At 53.9% G+C, this 20,600-nt stretch overlaps 5 protein-coding genes across 5 annotated transcripts; all 5 read right to left on the bottom strand.

Moving 5' to 3' along the window:
- Positions 1-255: 255 nt before the first annotated feature.
- On the bottom strand, positions 256-958 carry HBQ1 (hemoglobin subunit theta 1). Its single transcript, XM_036825983.1, has 3 exons — positions 825-958; positions 530-734; positions 256-429 (listed from the first exon to the last, which is right to left on the bottom strand). Exons 1-3 carry the CDS (start codon positions 917-919, stop codon positions 301-303), a joined length of 429 nt encoding a protein of 142 aa, XP_036681878.1. The 5' UTR covers positions 920-958; the 3' UTR covers positions 256-300.
- Positions 959-2,842: 1,884 nt separating this feature from the next.
- On the bottom strand, positions 2,843-3,656 carry LOC118881234 (hemoglobin subunit alpha). Its single transcript, XM_036825917.1, has 3 exons — positions 3,504-3,656; positions 3,193-3,397; positions 2,843-3,067 (listed from the first exon to the last, which is right to left on the bottom strand). The coding sequence occupies exons 1-3, from the start codon at positions 3,596-3,598 to the stop codon at positions 2,939-2,941; spliced, it is 429 nt and encodes a 142-aa protein (XP_036681812.1). The 5' UTR covers positions 3,599-3,656; the 3' UTR covers positions 2,843-2,938.
- A 2,109-nt stretch (positions 3,657-5,765) lies between these two features.
- LOC118880515 (hemoglobin subunit alpha) lies at positions 5,766-6,579 on the bottom strand. The gene is made up of 3 exons (XM_036824124.1): positions 6,427-6,579; positions 6,116-6,320; positions 5,766-5,990 (listed from the first exon to the last, which is right to left on the bottom strand). The coding sequence occupies exons 1-3, from the start codon at positions 6,519-6,521 to the stop codon at positions 5,862-5,864; spliced, it is 429 nt and encodes a 142-aa protein (XP_036680019.1). The 5' UTR covers positions 6,522-6,579; the 3' UTR covers positions 5,766-5,861.
- Positions 6,580-8,246: 1,667 nt separating this feature from the next.
- On the bottom strand, positions 8,247-9,033 carry HBM (hemoglobin subunit mu). Its single transcript, XM_036824125.1, has 3 exons — positions 8,904-9,033; positions 8,544-8,748; positions 8,247-8,433 (listed from the first exon to the last, which is right to left on the bottom strand). Exons 1-3 carry the CDS (start codon positions 8,993-8,995, stop codon positions 8,305-8,307), a joined length of 426 nt encoding a protein of 141 aa, XP_036680020.1. The 5' UTR covers positions 8,996-9,033; the 3' UTR covers positions 8,247-8,304.
- A 696-nt stretch (positions 9,034-9,729) lies between these two features.
- On the bottom strand, positions 9,730-11,074 carry HBZ (hemoglobin subunit zeta). Its single transcript, XM_036824126.1, has 3 exons — positions 10,980-11,074; positions 9,958-10,162; positions 9,730-9,858 (listed from the first exon to the last, which is right to left on the bottom strand). The coding sequence occupies exons 1-3, from the start codon at positions 11,072-11,074 to the stop codon at positions 9,730-9,732; spliced, it is 429 nt and encodes a 142-aa protein (XP_036680021.1).
- Positions 11,075-20,600: the final 9,526 nt, after the last annotated feature.

The following is a 20,600-nucleotide window of genomic DNA, read 5'->3' as shown; positions in this document are numbered from 1 at the left end:
CGGGTCTGCACCGCTAAGTGGCCGCGCCCAAGGGCATGGCGAGTCGGGGTTTACCACTTGGGATTTGGGACCCGCTGTCCAGACTTGCCTCAGGCTGCCGGGGTTCGGGGGGCGTCCGCGCTGGGATCTGACAATTGGGAGTGAGACTCGGGCTTCCTCAGACCCCTACTTCCTTTGGGAGGGGCGCCCCCGCCCCTCGTCAGGCCCAGGGCGCGCTCCCCTAGAGAGAACACGCGCGCACGTGAGGCTTTGTCCGCGGACTTTACTCAAATACGAGCCCCACGCGACCACCCTCCCAATTTAGTGACAGTTGGGGACCAGCGCCGAGATCACGTGGCTCAGAAACTTGTCCAGCGAGGCCTGCAGGGAGGGGCTGAAGTCTCCGGGGTAGTGCCGGGCGAGGGTCACCAGCAGGCAGTGGACCAGCAGCTGCGGAAAGAGGGAGTCGTTCCCACGCGGGTGCACACCCCTTCCCTGACGGGAGCCCCCTCCCCCGGCGACAGGGGTCAGGCCCCGCCGGCGAGCTCACCTTGAACTTGACGGGGTCCACGCGCAGCTTGTGCGCGTGCAGCTCGCGCAGAGCCGACAGGGCGCCGGGCAGGTCGTCCAGGTGGTCCACGGCGAGGGTCAGCGCGTCGGCCACTTTCTGGCCGTGCGCTCTGACCTGGGCGGAGCCGGGGCTCAGGTCCAGGTGGAGGAAGTAGGTCTTGGTGGAAGGGAAGGCCAGGAAGGTCCTGCGGGAGGAACGGCGAGTCAGGCTGGGGAGGAAGGAGGACGCTTTCCCGAGCGGGCTGAAGGCAGGGGAGCTCGGGGCCTGTGCGCACCTCTCCAGGGCCTCGGTCGTGTAGACGCCGACGTTGCTACCCAGCTTCAGCCACAGCGCGCGCACCGCAGCCTGGTCCGCCGCCTCCAGCACCATCGTGGAACCCGGCCGGCCGCGCGCTCGGCGCCTTGATGAAGCCCGGGTTGCGCCTGCGCGTATCTGCCCGCGGTCCCCTTGGCCTCCGGGGTTCGCCGTGCCTCTGGTCGCAGAATCTGGCCCCAGGGGCCCGGACCGCTCCACGGAGCGTCTGCTCCGACCTGGGGCCTTCCTAGTCGCCCTGGACTCTGAGGCCCCTATTTTTGAAGGTTTACTCTATGGAAACTAATATTTAGTATGTATCATTAATATTAGGTAGCCCTGAATTTTAGCATGGATTTTGGCATTGAACGTCAGCTTATTCTACCTCCCTCCCGAGTCTATTATGACACCTTTCTGAGTCTATTTTCTCATTTATGGTATATAAGGAAGGTAACAATTTCTTCTTTCCAAGGTTGTGCCTGGTTCATAACTGACGCCCCTTTCTGACAATGAGCATTTATATTGGGTGCCTGGGATATATCCCAAAATAATAGCTAACACCTATGCAGCACTCATGCTGTGCCAGGCATCACTATACATCCTTTTTTTATTTTTAATTGCGTTGAAATTCATATAACATAAATTTTACTGTCTTAGCTATTTTAAGGTGTACAATTCAGTGTCTTTAATTACATTCACAGTGTGTGCAACCATCACCACTGTCCAGTTCCAGAACGTTTTCATGGTCCCAAATAGAAACTCTGTCCCCATTAGCAGTCAGTCCATAACCCCTGCCCTCCAGCCCCTGGCCATTACCAGTCTTTCTGTCTCTGTGCATTTGCCTATTCTGGACATTTCATGTGAATAGAATCATGCAATATATGGTCTTTTGTGTCTGGCTTCTTTCACTTAGCATGTTTCCGAGGTTTATCCATGTTGTAGCGTGTATTGACACTTCGTTGCTTTTTATGGACGGATAACATTCCATTTTATGGATAGATAGATCACATTTTGTTTGTCCACTCATCTGCTGATGGACATCTGGGTTGTTTCCACTTTTAGCCCAGGCCCTCATTTTTCCTAATAATAAAATAAGGAAGACTGCCTCTTACAGAGCTCATACTGTGCCACCAGCTGTGCTAAAAGCATGACACACTGAGTCAGGGAACCCGCCATCGCATTTTCTGAGGATGACACTTGGGCCCAGGGAAGAAAGGACACTGCTCTCAGTCGGGGGCTCAGGGCTGGACGACTACCAGGACTGGACGCTAGGGGCACTAGGGGCATTCTCCATGGGAAGGAAGCACATCGGAGTGCAGGCGCCCCACCCCCACCCCCACCCCGGGCTCTCTTCTCCACTGCTGCACTGGGGGGAGTCAGTGGGCCTCAGGGTGATGCAGTGGATCCTGAGCTGGGCCCCCCAAATCAGGCCTTTAGACCCTGTGAGTGTCCTGGGGGGTGTACCAGGTGAAAGGGGCATATCCAGGAAATTGCCTGGCTCTGCAATGGCACTGCTCACCCCAATTTCCTCTAGACTGTGCATGTACTTGGGAGGCACTTGATGGGGAGGGGGCACTCAGTGAGCCTCTGAAGAAGTGTGATCTCTGTGTTCTCCCCACCACCCAACTCTGGGAAGAGCCCTGGGAGAGCTCCAAGGTCCTAGGCTGGAGGTCCACCAACTCTCAGCACAAGTGTGTGTGCCATAAAATGTAAAGACAGGAAACAAACCCATTATTTGAGCAAACCCGCGATGAATATGCAAGTCTCTAGAATTAATTCGGTAAAGGGCGGATGTACTCAGCAAGTCACTCCAGGGTGAGGGTGAGGGCTGCCCAGGGAATCCCGGGCAGTGGCAGTGGGACTGGCTCCAACCCACTCTTCTGTACTGTTTTCCCCTTCCCTCTCTTCACCTGCCTCGGAGAGTTGCTTGGTCCAAGGCAAAGAGAACCACTCTGACCCCTGGTATGGTTCGTGGACACAGAGAACTGAAGCTACAGAGGCTGCAGCCCACTCAGACTTTATTCAAAGATTGGGAAGTGAGGGTGCCCAGAGCTCCAGAGGGCCCCAGGCCAGGGTAGGGATCGCGGAGGCTCCAGCTTAACGGTATTTGGAGGTCAGCACGGTGCTCACACTGGCCAAGAACTTGTCCAGGGAGGCATGGACCGAGGGGGTGAACTCGGCGGGGAGGTGGAGAGCCAGGGTCACCAGCAGGCAGTGGCTCAGGAGCTGCGGAGAGAGGGGGTGTCAGGGGGCGTGGGGTTGGGGGGCACCGCCGTGCTCCACCTCTGGAGCCCCACCGCACTCTCTGCCTTCCTAGCTCAGATCTCTCCCGGCCTGGCCCGCGAGCTCACCTTGAAGTTGACCGGGTCCACACGCAGCTTGTGGGCGTGCAGGTCACTCAGATCAGACAAGGCATCGAGCAGGTTGTCCATGTGGCCAACGGCTTTGGTCAGCGCGTCGGCCACCTTCTTGCCGTGGCCCTTGACCTGGGCGGAGTCGTGTCCCAGGTCGAAGTGGGGGAAGTAGGTCTTGGTGCTGGGGAAGTTCATGAACATCCTGAGTGGAGAAGAGGCGGGAGAGCCGGGCTTAGGCCGGTCGGCCCAGGACCAGGACGCGATGGGGCGACCGGCCCTGGTCCCAGCCAGGCAGGTGGGCTGCTCACCTCTCCAAGGCCTCTGCGCCATACTCTGCACCGTGGTTGCCAATCTTAGCCCAGGTGGCCTTGACGTTGCTCTTGTCGGTGGGAGACAGCACCATGGTGGGTTCTCTCTGAGTCTGGGTCAGGACCAGAAGCGTGCAGGGCTCGGAGTGCGCGAGCCTTTATGCCTGGGGCGCGAGGGACACGCCCGATCGCGCCGCCCTCATTGGCTGGCGCGGGGCCGGGATGCGCCTTTGGACCTGGACAGCAGGGGGCGCGCGGCGCAAGGTCTGCACCTGGCTGAGCGGTGGGTTCTTCGCTCCCAGTTTGTGGAGGGACCTGGAGACTCTGGCCAGGGTGTTCTCCCTCCCACCGGCTGCTTCCCGCCCGCTGCGTCCACCTTCCCCGGAAGTGATATCCTGGTCCCAGCTGGCGGGGGCCGGTTTGTGGAGCGGGGTGGATGCCCGCTCTTCCACCCTTTAGAACCCCCGAGGGATGGAAGGGAGTAGGTCATCCCGTCCCACCCACCCTGGACTTAGGCTTGGCACACGCTAGGCATTTTAAATTTGGGCAGAATCAGTGAATGAATGGGCGATTCAGTGCGTCTAGTTCAGGCCAGAGACGGACGCACACAAGACGTGTGCGCATCGCTCACATGTCCTCAACAAATCTCTCCTGGAATCCCTCCGGCTGGGGGGCTCCGGGTTCAAGTTTCTTCTTCCAGGGTGGTAGTTGCTGCACCCCAGCCTTTTCTTTTTTTGGGGGGGGGAACGAGCCGCGGGGCATGCGGGATCTTAGTCCCTCGACCAGGGATCGAATCCGTGCACCCTGCAGTGGAAGTGCAGCGTCTTAACCACTGAACCGCCAGGGAAGTCCCCACCCCGGCCCTTTTAAGGCAAGATTTGAGGAACATTTCTCAGCTGATGTCTTACATTCATAATATGGGAAGACCTCCCACAAAGATATAAGGAAAAGACAAATGACTTATGAGAACAGTTGACAGAGGATTTTAACAGGAAATTAATGGAAATATCAAAATGACCAACAAATATATGAAGTGAGACAGAGCTGAATGAATTGGCCAGAAGACAGGTAGAGGAGACACAGTTCAGTGAGAAGAGCTGGTTGAAGAAGAAAATGCCTAAGGTAGAATGGTATTTTTGACCAAAAAAAAGTACAGTTGTAGACGTAGCTGTGTCCCCTCAGCGCAGGATAGGAGCCAGTGGGCTCAGTCCCAAACTGTGAGCCTTGGCTCTTTCTGCGGGGGTTAGGTGGACAGGACAGAGGGACTCTCTCCCTCCTTTGAATCACACAAAGAGGGTGTGCGCGTGTGTGTGAAAAAAACCATGGGTGGATTTTAATTTAATTCTTCAGTGTTTTTCTATATTTAAATGAAAGTGAATTGGACTGTGGGGCAGAGGAAGAGTGCGTGGTGGAGAGGGGGAAGCCACTCCCCAGCTGTTCAAAGAGGTCCTTGTCCAGAAAGAAAGTGGTGAGCAGGGGCCCCACCACCCTCCCCAAACTTTTATCCAGCGCTGGGTGTTGCCCTGAAGATGAGGGCTGGGCTGGAGGTGCTGATAGGGTCCCTAAGAGCTACAGGGTGGGTAGGGTGTGCAAGGTTTCAGCGTGGAGTCCGGGGCACTGGCGCGTGGGATGGGGGCCTTTGTGAAGGTTGCTCACAGCACCAAGGCAGAACTGCCGGGAGACCCCAGGAGCCTGGGGCTAGAGGTTGGGGGTGGGGTGCATGATGAGCTGGGATCACAGGGCTGGGTGCACAGTCAGCTATTCAGGTGTATCTGGGACTACAGGGACAAGGGAGAGAGGAACTCTGCTCAAGGCTGCAGACAGCTCGAGGCCCCTCTTCTTCCCTGACTTCCCGCCTCCCTCCACACCACCGCAGGGAGTTACTGTGACCCCAGGAAGGGTGCCTGGGCCTTCGACCCCTGTTCCAACTCACCTTCCCTCTGGTAGGAAGGAAGTGGAAATTCAGGGAGGTTGTCCAGCTCCTACATTTGCACCAGGAAAAGCCTATTTGTGTGGTTTGTTTGCTTGGATCTAACTATCTTTAAGGGGGATCAGAGAAACTGCAAAACAGGGTGGCCATTTTAGGACTCCCCACCTCGGGGAGAGCCCTTGCAAGTCAGAGCTTGGTTCACTTGGTTCAGCAGATTCTGGGAGGCCTCAGCCTTAGCTCCCGTCCCTCGTCCGCACTCCCACTCCTCGCTGCTGGGAACCACCCCGACCCCGGTACGGTTCGTGGACACAGAGAACCAAGGCTACAGAGGCTGCAGCCCACTCAGACTTTATTCAAAGATTGGGAAGTGAGGGTGCCCAGAGCTCCAGAGGGCCCCAGGCCAGGGTAGGGATCGCGGAGGCTCCAGCTTAACGGTATTTGGAGGTCAGCACGGTGCTCACACTGGCCAAGAACTTGTCCAGGGAGGCATGGACCGAGGGGGTGAACTCGGCGGGGAGGTGGAGAGCCAGGGTCACCAGCAGGCAGTGGCTCAGGAGCTGCGGAGAGAGGGGGTGTCAGGGGGCGTGGGGTTGGGGGGCACCGCCGTGCTCCACCTCTGGAGCCCCACCGCACTCTCTGCCTTCCTAGCTCAGATCTCTCCCGGCCTGGCCCGCGAGCTCACCTTGAAGTTGACCGGGTCCACACGCAGCTTGTGGGCGTGCAGGTCACTCAGATCAGACAAGGCATCGAGCAGGTTGTCCATGTGGCCAACGGCTTTGGTCAGCGCGTCGGCCACCTTCTTGCCGTGGCCCTTGACCTGGGCGGAGTCGTGTCCCAGGTCGAAGTGGGGGAAGTAGGTCTTGGTGCTGGGGAAGTTCATGAACATCCTGAGTGGAGAAGAGGCGGGAGAGCCGGGCTTAGGCCGGTCGGCCCAGGACCAGGACGCGATGGGGCGACCGGCCCTGGTCCCAGCCAGGCAGGTGGGCTGCTCACCTCTCCAAGGCCTCTGCGCCATACTCTGCACCGTGGTTGCCAATCTTAGCCCAGGTGGCCTTGACGTTGCTCTTGTCGGTGGGAGACAGCACCATGGTGGGTTCTCTCTGAGTCTGGGTCAGGACCAGAAGCGTGCAGGGCTCGGAGTGCGCGAGCCTTTATGCCTGGGGCGCGAGGGACACGCCCGATCGCGCCGCCCTCATTGGCTGGCGCGGGGCCAGGAGGTGCCAGCCTGGAAAGCTTGGTCTCCAGAGGGTGCAGGAGTGCTGGAGTCCCAAGTGGGCCCCACCCAGTCCTGCCTAGAGCTGCCTAGATCCAGCTCTCTAGGGCCCTCTCTTTTCCCGCTCCTGTGGGTCTGGGAGCTCACACATGTTTCCGAGCCACCCAAACCCACTGGCACCCGAGTTTGTCCCCAGCTGGGGTAGCCTCGAGGTGTCTATTTGCCAGTCTTGGAGAGGAGCACAATCTTTTCCGAAGTGAAACAAGCTGCTTTCACACTAAACTTTTCTCCAGGATGAAGAGCTGTAAACTGCCCATGTAAATAATGTGGGTGCAGGATGTAACAGGGGGGGAGTCCTTTAAGCAGCGTACCCACAATGGTGGGCAGGCCCTGGGGCAGCGCGGGTTAGCAGGTGTTGTCATGGACGGCGGGGGCATTCCACCCAGCCAGGGTCAGGGCTTAGCATCCAGCAGCCCCTCCCCAGCCCCTGCTTTGGACTTGGTCCCCCACTTCCCGGCCCTGCACAGATGTGAGATTGTCAGCCAGGGAACCATTCTCATTCAGAGTTTGGAGAGCTCCTAGGGTCAGGCTCCTGCATTCGCAGAGGCTCTATCTAAATGGAGCACTAAGATCCCTGCACCAGTGCTGCAGAGGGAAGACAGATTGACAGGGCACGTGTGTGTGTGTGTGTGTGTGTGTGTGTGTGTGTGTGTAAGGTGGGGCGCCATGGCCCAGGGACCCCAGAGACTGAGCGGGGCGGCTGGAGCTGGGGTGGGGTTTGGGTGGCCGTGGGCCTGCCAGGCACCCACCCTACATTAGGATCTTCTAAATTATTTCAAGACCCAGCGAGGTTGGGGATTTTCCATCGGATGCATTAGGCTCAGCTCGCTTAGGGACAAGCCTAGTATTGCACCTCATGTTGATGTGACACGGGTTGTGGCCGTAGAGGTCTTCCTTCCTACCCCCACTCCCTGCCCCAGGAGATTCAGAGGAAGGGACTAACTCGGACCAGGGCAAGGCAACTACAGAGTGAGCGCTGGAGGTAGGGGAGAAGATGGGAAAGGACAGAGATGAGGGTCCGTGGAGCCCTGGGCCACAAAGTCTGTTTGACCTCGGGCCAGAAACTTGCCCCCTAGGCCTCAGTGCCCTGCCTGTCTGTTAAAGAGGCGAAGATTGAGGCTTGCAGTTCCCGGAGCGAGGTAGGGACAGAGATGAATGAGTGTGTGACTGAGGACGTGCTTTGCGAATGGTATGGCACCGCACGGGTGTCAGATGCGAGATGAAGCTGAAGACCCTTCCCCCATCCGAGCACGCGCTCGGCCCCACCACATTCCCCTGCCCCGGGAGGGCAACTGTTCTGTGCAAGCCTCTGGGTGTACACACCCAGCCCGGACCCCCAGACTGTCAGACCGGGAACTGTCCTTGTTCAGGGTTTGTTGAGTGCCCAAGGTCCCGTTCCTGTGCCCCTGGTTCCATTGTCAGCAAAGGCTGGGGATCCTGCCCTAAGATTCCGCGAGGCTCCCCTCAGGACCCGGAGCTTCTCTGCCCGGCAACTGTGACGTCAGTCCGCCCGCTCCCCAAAGACCACACCTGCGCGGGGTCCAGCCTTTTGAGGCTTGTTTATTGACATGCGCAGACCTAGACCTGGGGCACAGAACTCAGCGGTACTTCTCTGTCAGCACTACCGCCAGGCCCGTCAGGAACTTATCCCACACCGCCTGCATCTCCACCGTGAACTCGCCCTGCAGGTGGGAGGCCAGCACCACCTGGAAACACTGGGTCAGCAGCTGCGGGAGAAAAGGCTGGTGAGAAGAGCTCTGTCCTCGCCAATTCCTTGCCGAATGCCTCCCCACCTCGGCTGCGCGCGCGAACCCTGCTGCGTCCCGGGGTGGCTCACTGGGAAGTTGGTGGGGTCCACGCGCAGCACATGTGCGTGCAGCTCGGCAAGCGGACTCAGGGCCGCGCGCAGGTTGTCCATGTGCCGGACGGCCACTCCCACCGCCTCGAGCACGCGTTGTCCGTGGCTCAGCAGCTGCACCTCGTCAGGGCGGTCGCCCAGGTGCTTAAAGTAGGCTTTGGTGCTGGGGTACACCGTGAAGAGTCTGCGAGAGCAAGGGTGAGGAGGGAGGGCGGTCCCTCCAGCGTCTGCGCCGCCCAGACCCCGCGAAACCCCGGTCAGGCCCGCCCCACTCCCGACTCAGGCTCAACACCCCAGTCTCCGCCTCGCTGCGGTTCTGGAGACCCAGCCCCAACCCACCTGAGCAGAAGCTCCGCCCCGAAGGGCGCCTCATGGCCGGCGATCAGGTCCCAGACCTGTGCTACGTGGGCGCGCTCTTGGGCGCTGAGCATGGCGTTGGCGTGGCGTGCTCTGGGGGCCGCGCCCGCAGTCCCGGCCTCCTTATAGCGGCCCTGCCCCCGGCGCCCTGCCCGCCCTTATCTTCAGGAGCGCGGCGCGATCCTGGGGACCCTGGTTGCCAACCCAGGTCCCTGTCACCGCGGAGGAACTGAATCACGCCGTGTGTTTGTGCCTTGGCAGCAGACTTTAGGGGGATCTACAATTATTCCACAGGGAGCCGATGGAGGGATTGGCAGAAAGAGCTCGGAGGGCCAGGAGGTATCAAGGGTCCTCTCAGTGCGTGAGCTGTGACAACAAGCTTTGAGGAAAGGCCCCTGAGTCCCTACACATACCCTACATATACACACAATATGCTGACTGAAGCGACAGACTAGGTGATTTGGGAGGCGGGAAAGAGGCACAAACTTAGGTCTGACCCGAGAAAACGGCGTGGGCGGTCCTGGGCTGTTCTGCTCCCTCCGGTCGCGACTCTGGGGTCCTCAGGACCAAGGACCGCCCCCAAAGCACCCTTGGAGTGACCTCCAGGCCCGGGGTGACACTAGGGTCGGCCGTGTTCCTGCGAAGCCCCCATTCCCTCCCTTCATTCTCCTCCGCTTCCCCCAATACTGAGACGCACGACCAGGCTCCCTCCATCCTCATCCATTTATTGGGGGTCCCGGGTGGAATCGTAAGAGGGTGCAGGGGAAGGGGAGGGCTCGAAGCCTGCCCTGGGGGTCGGGAGGCATCCTCAGCGGTACTTCTCGGTCAGGACGCGGGACACAATGGACAGGAACTTGTCCCAGGCGGCGTGCGCGTCGGCCGTGAAGTCGGCAGGGAAGTGCGAGGCCACCGTGACCAGCAGGCAGTGGGACAGCAGCTGGGGCGACAGGGCGGCTCAGGGCGGGCGCGGTGCGAGCGGAGGGCACCCAGCCCCGCCCCCGGACCCCGCCCGCCCCGCGCCCCGCCCCGCGCCCACCTTGAAGTTGACCGGGTCCACGCGCAGCACGTAGGCGTGCAGCTCGCTCAGCTTGGAGAGGGCGCCCGCCACGTTGTCGATGCTCTTGACCGCGTCGCCCACGGCGGCCACCACCTTGGAGCCGTGCGCGCGCAGCTGCGCGGAGCCCGCATGCAGGTCGAAGTGCGGGAAGTAGGTCTTGGTCTGGGGGTAGCTGGAGAAGAGCCTGCGGGCGGGGCGGGCCGGGACACGTCACGTTTGCACGCGGGAGTTAAAACGTAAATATTAGGGCAAAAAATGCAGCTTGACGCCAATATGAACATTTTAAAGACAGACAGGATCGGTATTGCGGACTTCAGCTGTTGCCCCGGCTCCAGTATGGCCCGGCCCACCTCATCCTCACCGCCCCTCCTCCAGTCATTCGTCCCTTCCTTCACTCACTCATTCAATCAGCAATGATTGTGGAGACCTGGGTGCTGGGCGCGGAGGGAGAGACACAATCGACCCTCATCACCCTCCCCATTCCCCTCCTCTTCCTGCCCGCTGACCACCGTGCACCCGCCTCACCGCTGCTCATGCTTACTGAACCTGCATATGTCCCCTCCTCACTGTCCCCTCCTCAGTGTCACCTCCTCACTGTCCCCTCCTCAGTGACCATCCTCAGTGTCACCTCCTCACGGTCCCCTCCTCACTGACCCCTCCTCACTGACCATCCTCAGTGTCACCTCCTCACGGTCCCCTCCTCACTGACCATCCTCAGTGTCCCCTCATCACTGTCCCCTCCTCACTGACCCCTCACTGACCCCTCCTCACTGACCATCCTCAGTGTCACCTCCTCACGGTCCCCTCCTCACTGACCATCCTCAGTGTCCCCTCCACACTGACCCCTCCTCACCGACCCTTCCTCACTGACCCTCCTCACTGTCCCCTCCTCACTGACCCTCCTCGCTGACCCATCCTCCCTGACCCCTCCCTACTGATCCCTGTCCTCACTGACCCACACTGTCCCCTACCAGGCTCCATCCCTCCCACCTGGCGCTCACCTCTCCAGGGCCTCGGTACCGATGATGTCTGCCTGTGTGGAGATCTTGCCCCACATGGACACGACGATGGTCCTCTCAGCCCTGGTCAGAGACATGGTGGCGGCTGAGTGGGAGCTGGGCGTGCTGAGAACTGGCGTCCGTGGTGCTCAGCCCCCAGGGTCCCCTTATATACGTGGAGCCAGGGTGGGGGCCAGGCTGTGGTCATCGCTGGGAGAGGGGAGGGGGCCGTGGGGGTGGGTCTCTTATCAGATCCAGTGACAGTGGGCAGTCAGGGCCCGGTGGGCCTGGTGGGGTGAGGGGCTATCACTCCGGCTGCCCTTGCTGGGCCTTAGAGGGGGCGTTGGCTGCAACCTGACCAGACTCCAGGGGAGATAGGGGCCCAGGCAGCCCAGTGCCGCACTGCCCTTGTCCGTTTCAGAATCACAAAATGGGAGAAGCCAGAGGAGCAGTGCCCACACACCCTCCTCGGCTGGCCTGTGCCCGTGCTGCCTGCATTGCTCCTCGGTGGGTCCTGTGGCTGGACCCACGTGCCAGCACCCTCCCCCGCACCCCCCCCTCCCCCCCCCCCAGACACTGGCTCTAGGATCCCTGGGTTTCCTCCAAGAAAGCAATGGTTTTGCCAAGTGGGCCCTGAGGAGAGAGGTGCTGACTGGTCCTGTTCCTGAAAAGCTGGAGGAGGTGGCCAGTCAGTAGGAGAATCCTAATGTCATGTGCTTTTGGGGACTGCTCTGTTGCTCACCATGTTATAATTTCAACATAATGAGGCAAATATGCCTTTTAATTTTATTTCAACATACAATACAGCTGATTTTTTAATGTACTGCTCTGTGAATTTTGACACGTGTGTAGATTTGTGTAACCCCACCACAGTCAGGACACACAACAGCTCTATCAGCCCCAAAACTCCCACAGGCTGCCCCTTTGCAGTCTCACCCTCCTCTGTCCTCTAAACCCTGACAACCACTATAATTCTGTCTTTTTCAAGAATATCCTATAAATGGAACCATGCGGCATGTCATCTTGTAGGACTGGCTTCTTTTACTTAGAGTAATACCCTTGAGATCCGTGCATGTTATTGCCTGTATCAGTAGTTGGCTTCCTTTTATTGCAGAGTAGTACTCCACGGTACTAATATTCATTCATTCTCCCACTCAAACATGTGGGCATTTTCCAGTTTGGGGCTATTACAAATAAAGCTGCTATGAACGTTCTTGTGTAGGTCTTTATGTGAACATAAGTTTTTATTTCTCTGGGATGATACCATATCTAGGAGTAGGATTGTTGGTTCATGCGCTAAGTGTATGTTTAACTTTGTAAGAAACCACTAAACTGTTTTCCAGAGTGGCTTTACCATTTTGCATTCCACTCAGCAATGAAGGGAAGTCCTAGTTTCCGTGCATCTTTGTCAGCATCTTTACATGTTAGTAGTTCTGACGGTTGTGAGACAATATATCATTGTGGCTTCAATTTGCGTTTCCCTGATGGCCAGTGATGTGGAGCGTCTTTTCACGTGCTTATTTGCCATCCATGTAGTCTCTTTTTAATTAATTAATTAATTAATTAATTTTTGGCTGCGCTGGGTCTTCGCTGCTGTGCGCAGGCTTTCTCTTGTTGTGGTGAGCGGGGGCTACTCTTCATTGCAGTGCACGGGCTTCTCATTGTGGTGGCTTCTCTTGTTGTGGAGCACGGGCTCTAGGCACGCAGGCTTCAGTAGTTGTGGCTCGCAGGCTCTAGAGTGCAGGCTCAGTAGTTGTGGCGCATGGGCTTAGTTGCTCCGCTGCATGTGGGATCTTCCCGGACCAGGGCTCGAACCTGTGTCCCCTGCATTGGCAGGCGGATTCTTAACCACTGCACCACCAGGGAAGTCCCATATATTCTCTTTGGTGAAATATCTCTTCTGGTCTTTTGACCATTTTTAAATTGGGTTGTTTGTTTTCTTATTGTTGAATTTTGAGAGTTCTGTATATATTCTGGATGCAATCCTTTGTCAGATATGCAATTTGCAAATATTTTCTCCTAGTCTGTAGCTTGTCACTTCATCCTCTTAATAGTGTCATTTGCGGAGCCAAAGTTTTATTTTTGATGAAGTATAATTTATCAAGTTTTTCTCTTAAGATTCATGTTTTTAGAGTCATGCCTGAGAATTCTTTGCCTAATCCCAGGTCACAAAGACTTTTATCTATGGTTTCTTCTAAATGTTTCATAGTTTATATTTTACACTTAGATCCATGATCCATTTTGAGATAATTTTTGTATGAAGTGTGAGGTTTATGTCCGGGTTTTTTTTTCTTTGCCTATGAGTGTTCAATTTTTCCAACACCTTTTGTTGAAAACACTATACTTTCTCTATTGAATTGCCTTCTCTAATTCATTTGTAAAAGATTAATTCGACATATTTCTGCAGGTCTATTTCTGTACTCTCTATTTTGTTCCATTGATCTATGTATCTATCCTTCACCAAAATCACACTGTGTTTATTACTGTAAACTTTATGTTCGGTCTTAAAATTAGATCCTGTCCCAAGAATGGGAGAAAACATTTGCAAATCATACATCTGTTAAGGGACTGATCCACAATGAAAAAAAATCTTACAACTCAAAAATAGAGACAAAAAACTAATTGAAAACTGGGCAAAGAACTTTAATAGACATTACTCTAAAGAAGACATACAGATGTCCAATAAGCCAATAAGCAATAAGAGATGCTCAGCATCGTTACTCATTAGGGAAATGCAAATCAAAACCAAAAAGAGCACACTCACTATAATCAAAACCCCTAACCCTGAACTCTAGCCCTAACCTTACCTACGCCTATTAGAATGGCTATATTTAAAAGACAAATGACAAGTGTTGGTGAGGAGGTGGTGAAATTGGAATCTTTAGACACTGCTGATGGGAATGTAAAATGGTGCAGCTACTGTGGAAGACAGCCTGGCAGTTCCTCAAAAGGTTAAACATAGAGTCACCACGTGACCCAGCAATTCCATTTCTTGGTATATACCCAATAAAATGAAAACATACATCCACTCAAAAACTTGTACTGTGTTCATAGCACCACTATTTATAATAGTCACAAAGTGCAAAAAACCCAAATGTCCTTCAACTGATGAATGGGTGAATCAAACATGGTATAATCTATGCAATGGAATAGTATTCTGTCATAAAAAGGAACAAAGTACTGATACATAAATGAACCTTGAAAAAATACATATTGTGGGACTTCCCTAGTGGCACAGTGGTTAAGAATCCACCTGCCAATGCAGGGGACACAGGTTTGATCCCTGGTCTGGGAAGAGCCCACATGCCGTGGAGCTAAGCCCCTGTGCCACAACTCCTGAGCCTGTGCTCTAGAGCCCACGAGCCACAACTACTGAAGCCCACACACCCTAAAGCCCACATGCCGCAACTGCTGAGCCCACATGCCACAACTACTGAAGCCCACGTTCTCTAGGGCCCGTGTACTGCAACTACTGAGCCTGAGTGCTGCAACTACTGAAGCCCGCAGGCCTAGAGCCTGTGCTCCACAACAAGAGAAGCCACCGCAATGAGAAGCCCGTGCACCACAACGAAGAGTAGCCTCCACTTGCTGCAACTAGAGAAAGCCCGAATGCAGCAACGAAGACCCACCACGGACAAAAAAAATTAAAAATACATATTGTATGATTCCATTTATATAAATGTCAAGGACAGGCAAATCCTTAGAGACAGAAAGTAGATTAGGTTGTCTGGGGCCGGGGTAGTTGGGGGGTGTGACTGCTAATGCGGATGGGGTTCCTTTTGGGGTGATGAAAACGTTCTAAAATTGTGCTGATGGCTGCATAACTCTCTGAATATACTAAAACCCATTGAATTGCACACTTTAAATGGGTGGAATATATGGTATGTGAATTTTATCTAAATAAAGGTGTTAAAAGACTGGGTGATGTCATTCCTCCCTCATTATTCTTTTCCAAAATGGTTTTAGTGATTCTGGTTCCTTTGCCTTTCCATATGAATTTTGGAGTTAGTCAAAGAGTTATCTGCACAAAAGCCTATTAGACTTTTTACAGAATGGGTAAACGTTTCCCGCGTGGAAAGTTCTGATCACAGATATGTTGCCGAACTATTCTTAGAGAAAATTGTGAGGCTCAGACAAGCCCTCTGATGGGAAAACGTGTACAAGAATAAGCAAGGATCGAGCACCTTCTGTATGCCAGACACTGTGCTTGGCACGTTATTGTGCCATGATGTTGGTCTCTTCTACGCCCAAGCCGGGCTTGATGGGAGTGTGGAGGTTTGAGTGCAGGAGCTGAGTCCAGTGGATGCCTCCCCACTGCTGAGCAGACAGGGCGGGGATCTCACCCGGGCTGTTGGTGCCTGTCTGTGGCCTGGAGGTCGAGTCTGCCTTCATGGAAGCCCCTTCCAGGTCTCTCCCTACTTACATTTCACAGCTGTCCCCCTCTTCTACTGTGACAGGGTCGCCCTCTCCCAGGGAGGCGCTCACCCTCCACTGGCCTTAGGCTTGTTGCTACCTCTCCTGGCAGCGCTGACTCCAGGGCCCCAGGTGTTCACAGGGAGTGCGGTTTTGCCTCTCTGGGTTCGTTCCAGAATGGGATGAGCCCGGCCCTCCCCAGTCACCTCTGGCTGTTGCTTGGTTCAGAAGGAAACTCCAGGGCCACCGCCAGCATATGGGCCTTCCATAAGGGTATGTAAGGCTGATCCTGAGGCTTCAGCTCCTAGAAAGGAGAGGTGTCAGCAGGGAGACAGACAGAGACAGATGGACAGACTGGCAGAGAAAACAGACTGAGCGAGGGAGACAGAGGAGGCTGAGCGCCAGGTGGAAGCTCACGCAGAGGGAGGGAGTCTGGAGGTCCTGGGTGAGGCTGGAGCGGGCCTGCCAGGCGAAGGTATTAGGTCTGCCAGAGGGGGAGGCACAGTGGGGTCTCAGTGAGGGATGTGTCTGGGAGAAGCCCCCCAGCTGCAGCGTCTGGGGTCTGTGGCCAGGAGCCAGTGCGGGAGGTAATGAGTGTGGACTCTAGGCCTCCCACTATGGGGCCGGTCCTCCCCTCCTCTCCGGCCTCAGGGCCTCCTGTTACTCTCCTGGCAGCACTTCCCCCCATCCTTGGCCTCCATAGGAGAGGGAGCCACAGGAAGCCACTTTGTTCCTGAAACGACCAAGCCCTGCAAAGCATTGGTGTGGGCAGGGGTCCTTTTCTTTTTTTACTTTTTTCATTGTAAAATATAGCACAAGATTACATCATAGCCTAATGAATTATGTCATAGCCTAATTAATTATTATAAGGCACATCTCAGCACCCCAATCCTCCCCAAAGGTGACCCCTACCCTGACTTACCTTCTTGCTTTTCAATAACTTTTTAAAAATTTTATTTATTTAGTTAGTTAGTTTTGGCTGCGTTGGGTCTTTGTTGCAGTGTGTGGGCTTCTCACTGTGGTGGCTTCTCTTGTTGAGGAGTACAGACTCTAGGCTCGCGAGCTTCAGTAGTTGTGGCTCGCGGGCTCTAGAGCACAGGCTCAGTAGTTGTGGCTCTGCGGCACGTGAGATCTTCCTGGACCAGGGCTCGAACCTGTGTCCCCTGCATTGGCAGGTGGATTCTTAACCACTGCGCCACCAGGGAAGTCCTTCAATAACTTTTTACTACCCAGACATGTGTCCTTAAGCACTTTAGTTGGTTTTGCCTGATTTTGGCCTTCAGGTACATGAAACAGTACAGTGTCTTCTGTCACCCATGTTTGTGACGTGCCAGAGATGCTGTGGGTGTTCATTGTCATCTCTGTGTTGTATTTCCTTGTAGGAATATATCATAAAGTTACGCAGGGTACTGGGGAATGGACAATTGGGTTGTTTAGTTCTTGGTTGTTGTGAATGATGCTGCAGTGAACATTCTGTCAGATATATTCCTAGGAGTGGGGCTGCTGCGTCTAGGGCATGGGAATTCTCAGCTTCACTAATTAATGCCATACCGCTTTCTGGAGCAGCTGTACCACCTTGCATTCCCCTAGTGATGGTTGAGTTCCTCTTTCTCCACATCCTTACAAACGTTTGCTGTGGTAGGTCTCCTGGTCTCAAATTTTAGCTATTCTGGTGGGTGGGTATTAGTTTCTCATGTGGTCTTAATTTGCACTTACCTAACACTGATGAGCTTGGGCCCCTGTTCACATATTTGCTGTCCTTTGGATTTCCTCTTTTTTGAAGTTTCCAAGTCATGGCCATTTTTCTCTTGTGTTGCCAGTCTTATTGATTTACAGGAATTTAAAAAATATTCTGGATATAAGTTCTTTGTCAGTTTCATGTGTCTTATATCCCCCAGGTCTGTACCTTGCCTGCAGTCTCTTAGCACTGTTTTTGAACGGAAGTTTATAATTTTAATGCAATAAAATGTAGTGATTTTTAAAATTGGGTTTAAAAATGTTGTACCTTTCTATACCCAACAGCCAAAAGGTGGAAACAACCCAAATGTCCATCAGTGGAGGAATGGATCAACAAATCATGATACTTCCATACAATGAGATATTATTCAGCCATAAAAATGAAGTACCAACACACCCTGACATGGATGAACCTTGAGAACATTATACTAAGTGAAAGAGGCCAGATGTGAAAGGCCACACATATTGTGTGATTCTACTTATATGAAGCATCCAGAACAGGCAAATCCAAAGAGACAGAAAGTGGATGAGTGGATGCCAGGGTCTGGGGGGAGGGCAATGGGGAGGATGGGGAATGATGAAAATATTCTGGAACTAGTTAGTGATGATGGTTGCATCCATTACGAATATACGAAATGCCACTGAATTAACTGTTCACTTTCAAATGGTTAATTTTGCGTTGTGCAAATTTTACCTCAATTTTTTAAAAGAGTGGAATAAGCGTTGGACTGAAGGCTTCAGTGAAGTGAACCTTCTGTATTACTTTTCTAAGAACTTTACTGTTTGGTCCTTTGAGCCGGGCAACAGTCCACCTTGGACTGATTTTGTGTGGTGTGAGGTGAGGTCTGTTGTGTGGCCCTAGCTAACATTTACCAAGTGATTTCTAAGTCCTGGGCATAGACCGATACTCTTCATGTTGGGTATTTGACCCTCACAGCTCTGTGAGAGAAGTTTTATCTTACTATCATGACATGTTTTAAGATAAGGAAACAGAGGCTCGGGAAGGTTACGAAACACGTTCAGTTTCAGTGGAGGGGGACCAGCCCCAGTGGGCAGAGGAGACCAAGGTTTGTTGTGGGCAAGGTCTTCTGTCTCTAGGCCTTGCATTCCCCGCCGAAAACAAGAGGGGCCCGAGCCTGTGCAGGACTTCAGGGTGCTGAAACCTGCTGGCCTCTGGGCCGAATTCCAAGCCCCAGGCTTGTTCTGAGCTTGTGTAGCTGGGGCTGAGTTCAGAGGGCCCTGGTCTCAGCAGAAGACCGAAGAGGGATCTGCATACCCTCACCAGAAAGCAGCCCCTGGGTGACCCTGGGCAGGGTCAGGTAACTTGTGAGCCCCAGTTTCCCTGGTTTAACCTCGGGTGGGGGTTAGAATAGCCTCCACCTCACTCTTAGGAGGGATGAGCTGTCACCATGTGACCTTGAGACACGGCAGCATGAATTCAAGATTATCGTGGTTCCTATTGTAGGTGAATGATTCTTTCTGGGCAGAGATGGTGGAGATGTCAAGGTGGGTCTGAGATAGGGTCTGTGAGCCCCGCCTGGCCCTCTGGCAGTGGTGGCTCTATCAGGCCCAGACCAAGTGGCCGGACTGATAAGGCCTGGCCGTCCAAGGAGCCTCCTGGCCCTGCCCCGGGGAGTAGGGGGAGAACCCAGGCTGGGAGGAAAGGTCAAGAGTTTCAGTTTCCAAGAATCCACTTACCTTCCAAAAAGCAGGTTACTAAAGAGAGTTATCTAAATTTAAAATGAGGACTTAGAGGTGTGGGGTGCTGGCAGGGAAGAGTCTGAGGACATACCCTGCAGTGAGCAGAGGCTGGGCCTGGGCACGTCATTGTTCAGGAGACCATTTGTTCCCACTGCTGTTACTGGTGGGGAACCTGAGGCCCAAAGTAGGGCCAGCCTACCCTCGGTCCCTCTGGCTGCCGGCACCAGGCTGGATTGGCCAGGGAGTGACCGTGAGCCCTGGCTTCCCTAACAGCCCAGTGAGGCAGACAGACAGACAGACATGGACTGAGATGCTGCCAGTGAGGGTGATGTGGGATTCGGACCCCGCTTTCTCCAGTCCAGCCCTCGACAGCCCTGCACCTGGGCCTTGGGAAGGGTTGTATCCTGTATCCGGGACCTCCGGGAGCAGGGATCCTGGTGAGCTCCCATCACCATTCATTGATTCCAGTGCTTGTTACAATGAAAAGACATTAGCCACACAGCCAGAAAAATAAACAATGGATGCTTTTGTGAAGGTTGCTAGCAGGGAGCGGGCCCTAAGGGGGTAATTGAGGAATAGTGGTTTCTCCATGTCTGGGCCTTCCCCCAGCCTAAGGACAGCCAGGTTCTGGGGCCATAGGACCATCCAATGGGCAGCAGCATGTCCAGGGAAGTCGGAGGAAGGAGGCCTGAGTCGGAGTCCTGGTTCTTATGTCTGGGCACCCGCAGAGTCCCAGCACCCCTGTGGGGAGGCCCCCATTACCACAGCTAGCCCATCGACCCAGCTCTCCCAGCCTCACATCCTGCTCCTGTGCCCTTGTTTCCATTCTGGGGACATTCATGGGAACTGGGGGGAGAACTCAGAAAACTTTTGATGGTACATAGAATCAATATATTCTAGAGTGGGAAAAAGGCTTGCAGAATCTGTAACAGAGGGTAACTAACCCTCACGAAATAAAAATACATCAAAGAAGGACAAACAACCCAAAAGGAAACATGAAGGCAATTCTTAGGCTCTGGCAAATAATCAAGTGATACAGTTAGTTCTGCTCCTCAGTAATAAAAAAATGCAACGTAAGACACTATTTCCTTTTTTTTTGAAATTTTGGGAAAAAATAAAGTCCATGCTATGTAGCCCTGGGCAGGGCAATATGTTGGTGGGCAACGTCTGAGACACTTCAAATGCATGTACCTGTTATCCTGGCAGATTCAACCCATGAATCTGCCCTGCAAAATACACGTTTGTGTCATCTCAGTGCAAGAGGTTACTTTGGCAATGAAAATCTCATTCCTTAGCCCATTGGTTACTTTCTCATGCATCTGATGTGCTTGAAAAGATTCGGAAACAGTTGCAGTAGACTCTTCACTACAGTAATCTCTGGGGGAAGACTGGGATGGAGTGGGTGGGGTGATTTTTTTTTTTTACTTTTTAAAAACAGCTGTATTCTGAGATAGAATTCACATATCATACATTCCACCCATTTAAAGTGTGAAATTCAGCGGGTTTTAGTATATTCAGAGTTATGTGACCATCACCACAATTTTAGAACATTTTCATCACCCAAAGGAAACCCCATCCCCATTAGCAGCCACACCCCCCAACTACCCCGGCCCCAGACAACCTAATCTACTTTCTGTCTCTAAGGATTTGCCTATTCTGGACAATTATATAAATGGAATCATACAGTATCTATTTTTTCAAGGTTCACTCATGTATTGGTATTTTGTTCCTTTTTATGACTGAATACTATTCCATTGCATGGATTATACCTTA

The sequence above is a fragment of the Balaenoptera musculus genome, chromosome 15, assembly GCF_009873245.2.
Source record: "Balaenoptera musculus isolate JJ_BM4_2016_0621 chromosome 15, mBalMus1.pri.v3, whole genome shotgun sequence".
NCBI classification, from domain to species: domain Eukaryota; kingdom Metazoa; phylum Chordata; class Mammalia; order Artiodactyla; family Balaenopteridae; genus Balaenoptera; species Balaenoptera musculus.
The sequence above is the reverse complement of the archived record's forward strand: the minus strand, read 5'-3'. Positions and strand labels throughout refer to the sequence as shown.

What these genes read in the sequence shown, in the direction of transcription:
- HBQ1 (XM_036825983.1), bottom strand. Translation starts at nt 919, where the DNA reads ATGGTGCTGGAGGCGGCGGACCAGGCTGCGGTGCGCGCGCTGTGGCTG. An exon ending in ACGACCGAGGCCCTGGAGAG is followed by an intron (nt 735 to 824) that starts GTGCGCACAGGC and finishes TTCCTCCCGCAG; the next exon opens with GACCTTCCTGGCCTTCCCTT. An exon ending in TGGACCCCGTCAAGTTCAAG is followed by an intron (nt 430 to 529) that starts GTGAGCTCGCCG and finishes CTCTTTCCGCAG; the next exon opens with CTGCTGGTCCACTGCCTGCT.
- LOC118881234 (XM_036825917.1), bottom strand. Translation starts at nt 3,598, where the DNA reads ATGGTGCTGTCTCCCACCGACAAGAGCAACGTCAAGGCCACCTGGGCT. An exon ending in GGCGCAGAGGCCTTGGAGAG is followed by an intron (nt 3,398 to 3,503) that starts GTGAGCAGCCCA and finishes TTCTCCACTCAG; the next exon opens with GATGTTCATGAACTTCCCCA. An exon ending in TGGACCCGGTCAACTTCAAG is followed by an intron (nt 3,068 to 3,192) that starts GTGAGCTCGCGG and finishes CTCTCTCCGCAG; the next exon opens with CTCCTGAGCCACTGCCTGCT.
- LOC118880515 (XM_036824124.1), bottom strand. Translation starts at nt 6,521, where the DNA reads ATGGTGCTGTCTCCCACCGACAAGAGCAACGTCAAGGCCACCTGGGCT. An exon ending in GGCGCAGAGGCCTTGGAGAG is followed by an intron (nt 6,321 to 6,426) that starts GTGAGCAGCCCA and finishes TTCTCCACTCAG; the next exon opens with GATGTTCATGAACTTCCCCA. An exon ending in TGGACCCGGTCAACTTCAAG is followed by an intron (nt 5,991 to 6,115) that starts GTGAGCTCGCGG and finishes CTCTCTCCGCAG; the next exon opens with CTCCTGAGCCACTGCCTGCT.
- HBM (XM_036824125.1), bottom strand. Translation starts at nt 8,995, where the DNA reads ATGCTCAGCGCCCAAGAGCGCGCCCACGTAGCACAGGTCTGGGACCTG. An exon ending in GGGGCGGAGCTTCTGCTCAG is followed by an intron (nt 8,749 to 8,903) that starts GTGGGTTGGGGC and finishes TTGCTCTCGCAG; the next exon opens with ACTCTTCACGGTGTACCCCA. An exon ending in TGGACCCCACCAACTTCCCA is followed by an intron (nt 8,434 to 8,543) that starts GTGAGCCACCCC and finishes TTTCTCCCGCAG; the next exon opens with CTGCTGACCCAGTGTTTCCA.
- HBZ (XM_036824126.1), bottom strand. Translation starts at nt 11,074, where the DNA reads ATGTCTCTGACCAGGGCTGAGAGGACCATCGTCGTGTCCATGTGGGGC. An exon ending in GGTACCGAGGCCCTGGAGAG is followed by an intron (nt 10,163 to 10,979) that starts GTGAGCGCCAGG and finishes CCCCGCCCGCAG; the next exon opens with GCTCTTCTCCAGCTACCCCC. An exon ending in TGGACCCGGTCAACTTCAAG is followed by an intron (nt 9,859 to 9,957) that starts GTGGGCGCGGGG and finishes CTGTCGCCCCAG; the next exon opens with CTGCTGTCCCACTGCCTGCT.